This window comes from Triticum urartu, unplaced genomic scaffold (genome assembly GCF_003073215.2).
Source record: "Triticum urartu cultivar G1812 unplaced genomic scaffold, Tu2.1 TuUngrouped_contig_234, whole genome shotgun sequence".
Taxonomy (NCBI): Eukaryota; Viridiplantae; Streptophyta; class Magnoliopsida; order Poales; family Poaceae; genus Triticum; species Triticum urartu.
The window spans coordinates 11,818-19,629 of NW_024112814.1; the positions used below are offsets into that span (position 1 = coordinate 11,818).

At 41.8% G+C, this 7,812-nt stretch overlaps 1 protein-coding gene across 1 annotated transcript; it reads left to right on the top strand.

Moving 5' to 3' along the window:
• The first annotated feature begins 2,325 nt into the window (after positions 1-2,325).
• On the top strand, positions 2,326-6,893 carry LOC125526928 (syn-copalyl diphosphate synthase, chloroplastic-like). The gene is made up of 14 exons (XM_048691527.1): positions 2,326-2,495; positions 2,808-2,890; positions 2,997-3,327; positions 3,436-3,619; positions 3,728-3,948; positions 4,118-4,238; positions 4,402-4,514; positions 4,641-4,873; positions 4,979-5,094; positions 5,440-5,538; positions 5,643-5,816; positions 5,909-5,993; positions 6,098-6,304; positions 6,409-6,893. Exons 1-14 carry the CDS (start codon positions 2,387-2,389, stop codon positions 6,625-6,627), a joined length of 2,295 nt encoding a protein of 764 aa, XP_048547484.1. The 5' UTR covers positions 2,326-2,386; the 3' UTR covers positions 6,628-6,893.
• Positions 6,894-7,812: the final 919 nt, after the last annotated feature.

The window sequence follows — 7,812 nt, forward strand, 5'->3', positions numbered from 1 at the left end:
AACGAGCATGGGTGATGTTTGGCGGCGGCGCTGCATATCAGATCTGGCACGAGGCCTCGGATGATTCCATGCATGTGGTGGCCGAGCGGTGGCGCTACGGTCCACGGCTTGGTGGTGGTGATCCAAATCTCATTGGGCGGATGGTGATGACTGCATATACTGCAGCGACTTCCTACAGCTCCATGACATCGTGGTCATCGAAAGGACTTTAGGAGGGTTCATCTCTACTAATCCGGTAGATGACTTCAGTGTTGAGATACAAATTATGGACAACGACATGATGCAGGGGGGATGGTGGTGCAGTGGCGGCGGTTGCATCGCATGTAGCTGCTGGGATCACGGAAAAGTGGTGGCGACAACACATGCATGACTTTGATGGTGGTGCTGCGAGCACCCGGTCTCGAGCTCTGAGGCGAAATCATAGGACAGACCCAAGTGGCTATACCTGGCATTGGCGATGTTTTTACATCATTACCTTGTTGAAGGCATTCCTCGGATACTGCCCCCACTGATTCTTCACGGTGAAAACCTAGGAGTGTCGCTCCCTTTCTGAAGGCATTGTTGTTGAAAAACCTCGTCGTCCATGTGGCGTCATGAAATTGTTGGTGCCGATATGATAGTTGTTGTCGTTTGCCAATCGCAGATCTAATCGCCTTGGGCATTTTTTTGCACGCCTGCACATAGTTTTGGTCTTATATGACTTTGCTATTTGTCGGTGTGTTTTCTCGTATGTATGAGTTGGTGTTGGCTATATGCATCCTACCTACGCAGAGGCTGGGCTTTTGCTCATTGTGTTTTGTATCTTCTTGATGCTCCATTTTGAGCTAATAAAATTCACTCTTTGTCAGATTTTTTTATATTGACTGCAAGTTAATATGATGCGAGATCCATTGGCGATGCTATAAATTCAATCACGTTAGACCCGAGTGGCTATACCAGGCGTCCAAATTCAATCAAGTTAATATATTGACTGCAAGTTGATTTCTGTAGACAAAATTAAAGATAATTAATATATTGCTCGCTACGTGCGTGGGCCACTCTTTTTTTTCGGGGGTACTCTACTAGTTCGTGAGGCAGGAAGATCGCAAAAAAGAAAAACTTGAAGTAGAAGAGTCAGCCATGAAGCAGGAAGAATCTGAGCGCTACTGCCAAACTTTGTTGCTAGCTACCAACCACTGACCTCGTTTTCCAATGGCTGAAAGTTCAGAGATAGACTGCGCCGATGACCAACTGGTCTAGTATTTCCAAAACTTTCCATAAGTCGCGTGGATGTTGACTGGCTAGTCGCGTGATCTTGGTACACGTTGTTGGACTTTAATGGTTCCGGCATTTTTGTGGAGCCGATATGAACATTTTTTTTTGCGGGAACGATATGAACATTGCTATGTGTTAATAATATGGTCGTTTTGTAAATATCTATCATTGTCACTTATTCCGGGAGAGACTTGTATGAGATCTCACATTTAGGTGAGATCGTGAAATCAATCTCAAAAAATTATATTTAGACACTTAAGAAATCTAAAATTATTTGACAACATTCATGTGGACTATGTCTGCAACTCTGAAAAAAAGCTCAAAACTTGATGTACATTCAGAGATTCAAAATAGACAGCTTTGGATGAATAGTACTTTGACACTATTGACAACCGAATTTTTTTCCATTAATGTAAGAGGGTGTTTGTTTCCAGGGACTTATTGGTCTAGGGACTTAAATAAGTCCCTATAAGTCCCATCTAAACCAAACAGGAGGGACTTATAGGGACTTAAAGTGGACATTTGGGACTTATGAAATAAGACTCTCAAAAAGGGACTTATAGGGACTTATAGTTGTAATATAGTCTTATAGAGACTTATAAGTCCCAGGAACCAAACAGGTATGGACTTTTTAGAGACTTGGGACTTATAAGTTGGGACTAAAAAAAGTCCTAGGACTTATGAACCAAATAGGGCCTAAGTTGAATTAGGTAACTTTTTAAGGTTGTACATCAAACATTGTTGTGTGTCTAAAAGTTTGAAAATGTTCGAACATGTATTTTTTTACCAAAAAAGTCGATCTCATTAATCTCACCTAATGCGAGATCTCACACAAGTCTCCCCACGCTCAATCTCATACACGATCTATACTAGTAACTACTCCAACTCAAAAAAAGAAAGACTGCAGGCTAACGTACCTTCCGTCGTGGTCGTGGTGCAGCTACCGAAGTATGAAGGAATTCTCGCCCGTCTGACTCACTACTAGTACTAGTCAATTACCAAGGATGATTCATCACCTTCCTTTATAAATACTCGATGATGGGGGCAAGTAGTAGCTCATCACTGAGACAATATCCCACCAAAAAAAGAACAGCCATAAGGGAGGAAGAAAGAGAGACAGAGAAGGTAGAGGATGCTGACATTTACTGCTGCATTTCGGCATATTCCAGTGCTCGACCAGCCGACGGCCGAGCCATGGCGACGACTGTCCCTGCACCTGCACTCTCAGCGTCGACGATGTGGTAATCACGTTCTATTAATCTCCTGACCTGAATCCATGCATGGTTGAGAAATAGCTTGAGCAAGCTCACGTTCACATCAAAAACTGTTTTGATGGAAATTTTTGTTACATCGTAAAATAAATATAATTCCTTCCATGATTCTTGTTTTCTCTCCACATAAGGTATGGAGTGATGTTGATACAGACCTTTAGGCTGGCTGGAGAAAATTTTCATACTGCATCTAATACTGATAATGTACCTGAATTGATAATTTAAATCGCTATTAACTTCATATGACTTTGTTATTTTCCACTTCTCATGTATGATATTTAGGGTTCGTGCTAACTAGCAAATTCCCATCATATCCGGAGGTAGAAGTGGGTGAATGGAAAGTTGATGAGTACAGACAACACACGGTGAGCATATATACATATGAATTAACTCATTTCGAGCAGAATAGTTGCCTACTGCCTGTGCACAAGCTGACAAACATATACTACTATATTAAACCCTGATCAAAAGCAAATAGCGATGTTCCTAAAGGATGGACAGAGCGAGACGCGACAGATGATCGGTGCCATAAGAACGGCTCTAGCGTCATTGGGTGATGATGAGACGTCAATGAATGTTTCAGCCTACGACACAGCGTTGGTCGCCCTTGTCAAGAACCTTGACGGAGGTGATGGACCGCAATTCCCCTCATGCATCGACTGGATTGTTCAAAATCAACTACCAGATGGTTCGTGGGGTGATGCTGCTTTCTTCATGGTCCAAGATCGGATGATCAGCACCCTGGCATGTGTGGTAGCAGTGAAGTCTTGGAACATTGACAGCGACAATTTGTGTGACAGGGGTAAAAAGATTAATGGATGGATTCTTTGTTTTTTTATTAATGATTGACCTTGTTTATTTCCAAGGAAGGATCACGTATCTAATATAGAGTGGACCTTTTCTGTTGTAGGTGTGTTATTTATCAAAGAAAATATGAGTAGGTTGCTAGAAGAGGAACAGGACTGGATGCCATGTGGCTTCGAGATCAACTTCCCAGCACTCCTAGAGAAGGCCAAGGACCTCGACTTGGACATCCCTTATGATCACCCTGTTTTGGAAGAGATATATGCCAAGAGGAATCTGAAGCTCTCTAAGTAAGCATCGCTAGCTACATGCGTGTGATAAACCTAGCTTTAAATATTGAGTTGAATAGTCTATGTATAATTAATTAAGCGATAATTAATCTCACTCTAAAATTGTAGGATACCACTGGATGTGCTGCATGCCATACCAACGACCCTACTCTTCAGCGTTGAGGGAATAGTAGACTTACAATTGGATTGGGAAAAGCTACTCAGGTTGCGGTGTCCGGATGGCTCCTTCCATTCCTCGCCTGCTGCCACCGCTGCTGCCCTCAGTTACACCGGCGACAAGGAATGCCGTGTGTTCCTGGATAGGCTCATCAGAAAGTTTGATGGGGGAGGTGATTAATTAAAATCACTACTATTACTTCTCATACAACTAACATGATCGAATGCAAACTTAGTTAGGAAAGGAGCCCCTTCGATTGGCCAATACTGAAACAGAATTTACCAAAACAGCATTGGTCAATACTAACGTTGGCATTCACATAAATTCTCTTTTTTTACTAGTGCCATGTAGCCACTCAATGGATACTTTTGAGCAATTATGGGTGGTTGATCGGCTGATGCGTCTGGGGATATCAAGGCACTTCACAAGTGAAATTCAGCAGTGCTTAGAGTTTATTTACAGGTCACATAAACAACTTCTATCTAATTGGAAAATACATGATGTCCTAACATTTCTAAATATTTATTGTGGTTTTAAAATGGAATGCTACTAGAGTAGTAGTATTTTCCTTTAAGAGTAATAGAGTACTAGTTTGAGACAAGGAGCATATCTACACTTTGAACAGGCGCTGGACGCAGAAGGGACTGTCTCATAACGTGCACTGCCCAATCCCGGATATTGATGACACGGCCATGGGTTTTCGTCTCCTCCGTCAGCATGGCTACGATGTCACTACATGTAACTAATATTTTGTTAGTCAAATTTATGATAGAAGCTAGATTCTAAAATTTGAGAAGCGCTTTGGCATGCATGGCTACTATGCCATGCTGGATCGAGTTTTATTAATGTGCATCTAAAATGCAGCTGTGTTTAAGCACTTTGAGAAGGATGGCAAGTTCGCCTGCTTCCCCATGGAGACCAACCACGCTTCTGTTACCCCAATGCACAACACTTACCGTGCATCTCAGTTCATGTTCCCTGGTGATGACGATGTCCTGGCAAGGGCGGGGCGCTATTGCCGTGCATTCCTCCAAGAGAGACAAGCCTCCAACAAGCTGTACGACAAGTGGATCATAACTAAGGACCTGCCGGGCGAGGTATGTGCCAACACATTCAAGTTAATTATGTATGCCTCAGTCGGGCCACTACTTAGTTTCCATGGTTTAGAGCAGAGTATTGAGCAATTCTTCCTGCAAAATCAGGTTGGGTACACATTGAACTTCCCATGGAAAGCAAGTTTGCCACGAATTGAAACAAGGATGTATCTGGATCAGTACGGTGGCAACACCGATGTTTGGATTGCCAAGGTCCTCTACAGGTGAAAACGTTACATAACCAAAGTATCCTTAGTTAGAATAACTCTTCATTAGAGGAACCAAAGGAAAATATTTATCTTTTGGGATAATTTAAGATGCCACAATATTTTAAACATAAACTTGATTCATGTATCCATCAAAGTGAGATACATTGAGTGCATAGAAAAAATAACCACGAAATCAGTTTAAATTGAGGAGCTTCTCATGTACAAGATGAGGAATGAGGCTGACCATCCTATATAGTAGTCAACTAACATGTGACATTAGGGCAATTCTAAATGCAGCTTCTATAGTTTATGATAGCCAAACATTTGTCACACCTTTGTTTCTGACGTTTAACATTTCAGAATGAATCTTGTGAGCAACGACCTGTACCTTAAAATGGCTAAAGCTGATTTCAGAGAATATCAGAGACTCTCCCGAATTGAGTGGAATGGCCTCAGAAAGTATGTCACAAACATTTTTGTTACGTCTCTGTACTCAAATTCAATCCACTAGCTTACAAATTGGCCACTAGATTATTACTTGATACTTGAGAGTATATACGCAGGTGGTATTTCAGGAACCATCTGCAGAGGTATGGTGGGACTCCAAAGAGCACGCTCACCGCTTACTTCTTAGCTTCAGCAAATATCTTCGAACCGGGCCGAGCAGCAGAGCGTCTAGCATGGGCTCGCATGGCGGTGCTTGCTGAGGCGGTTACATCTCACTTTCGACACATTGGGTATGTAATTATGTATGCAGCCTCAAAGTTTTCCTCTCCAGAATTTGGTTTTAGTGATGATCGATGCAAAACATGTGTGCAATTCCTTGCAGGGGCCCATGGTACTCGACAGAGAATCTTGAAGATCTTATCGTCCTTCTTTCATTTGACGATATTTCCGGCGGTCTTCGGAAAGCTGTAAAATTCAAGAAACCACTACACTTAAATATCGTTGTTGATATGATACTGAACTTTTACCAGATATGAAATGGCGGAACCTCTATTTTCTTTGGTAACTACAGTGGAAGCAGTGGCTCATGGCATGGACTAGAAAGGAGAACCATGGATCCGTTGATGGAGATACAGCTCTGTTGTTCGTTCGCACAATCGAGATTTGTTCAGGAAGGAATGTTTCAGACGAACATAAACTGAACCTTTGGGATTATTCCCAGCTCGAGCAGCTCACCTCTTCCATCTGCCACAAGCTTGCCACAATAGGTCTTGTTCAGGTCTGTGTGTACATGCATTGCATTTCATATATCCATGTACCTCCATTTGAGTTGTATGTGATTTCTCAAACTATAACCAAAGAATGTTCAATTGGGGAAAACAGAATGGGACACGTATGGATAACATAGAGGACTTACATCGGCAAGTGGATTTGGAGATGCAAGAACTATCTTGGCGTGTTCATCGGGGTTGCCATGGCCTCAATAGAGAGACCAGACAGACATTTCTCAACGTGGTGAAAAGCTTCTATTACTCGGTTCATTGCTCACCTGAAACAGTTGATAGCCACATCGCAAAGGTCATATTTCAGGATGTCATTTAGGAAGAACCCTCTTCTGTCCTTATTAGAATTATTAATAACCACGTTTTGTGCTGGGTTCCGTCATGTTACATGTCCAAGTATTTTTCGGAACCTCTAAGGACTACACGTGAATATTTAGATAGAATGGAAACAAGGTTCCGAATGACATGAACCCTCTTCTAAGTTGTACAGAAGTTGGCTGTTATAAATATACATGTACAATCCCTGTAACCCACCGTGGGAAAATACAAAGCAAATAACAGGCACATTATGTGCGTGTGGCAATAGATCGATCTAGTCAGGGTGAGTTCCCTGCGTACATGTTTCTTTATTCTTTTTATTTTTTTCCTTCTGTAGCGCTAGTGCAGAAATGTTTACACACATCTTAAATGATGGTGCATCACTTTCAATCCATGTCATCGCTATTTTTTTCAAATACTAGTGGTGTGCGAGTAGGCAATTATGCCACAACCGTGTGGGGCCAGCAGCCTGCCCAGTCGCGAACATTATTTGTGGCATGTCAGAGACTTGACACGCCACTGGTTACGTACTAGCTGTGGTGTGGGCTAAATGGACAGCTATTGGTCTATTTTGGTCCTTGTTTCTGGGCCCGTGTTTTCATGCCCGAATATTTGCGGTGCGGGCTGAGAATATTCGTGGGTGTCTCCTTCCCCTCGCACTTCGCCCCATTTTATCTTGCCGGCCACGCCCAATTTGTTGTGTTGTTATAATGGATATACTGATTGATAAAGTCTAATATGATATGCTTAGTGTGGAATCCTGCATTTATATTGTAAGTTATAGGACTGTTGTGGAATTGCCACGCGTCGTCGCCGGCCGCGGCCAATATATGTTGTAGGAATGATAATTTTTAGGCTGAGTAATCCATAGATTGATATGCTCAGTGTGGATTGGTAATTTTGTAAATTTAGTTCTAGAATGCATGATATATAGTAGTATGCATGTCAAGTGCTTGGTGCCCCCAATTGCTAGTAATTTTATTCTTAAATGCGATTGTGAATATGTGTATGTGGCTATGTGCTAGGCCTCTCCCTTTGAGGGAAAATCATTGTATTTATACTTTTATAGATGAAAATCAATTTGAGAGTATAGATTATATTTTAAAAAAATTATGGAAACAAGAATCCATATTCATGTGCTATGAAATTATATTATGTTTTTATGTGGTATGAATTTGTAAATACG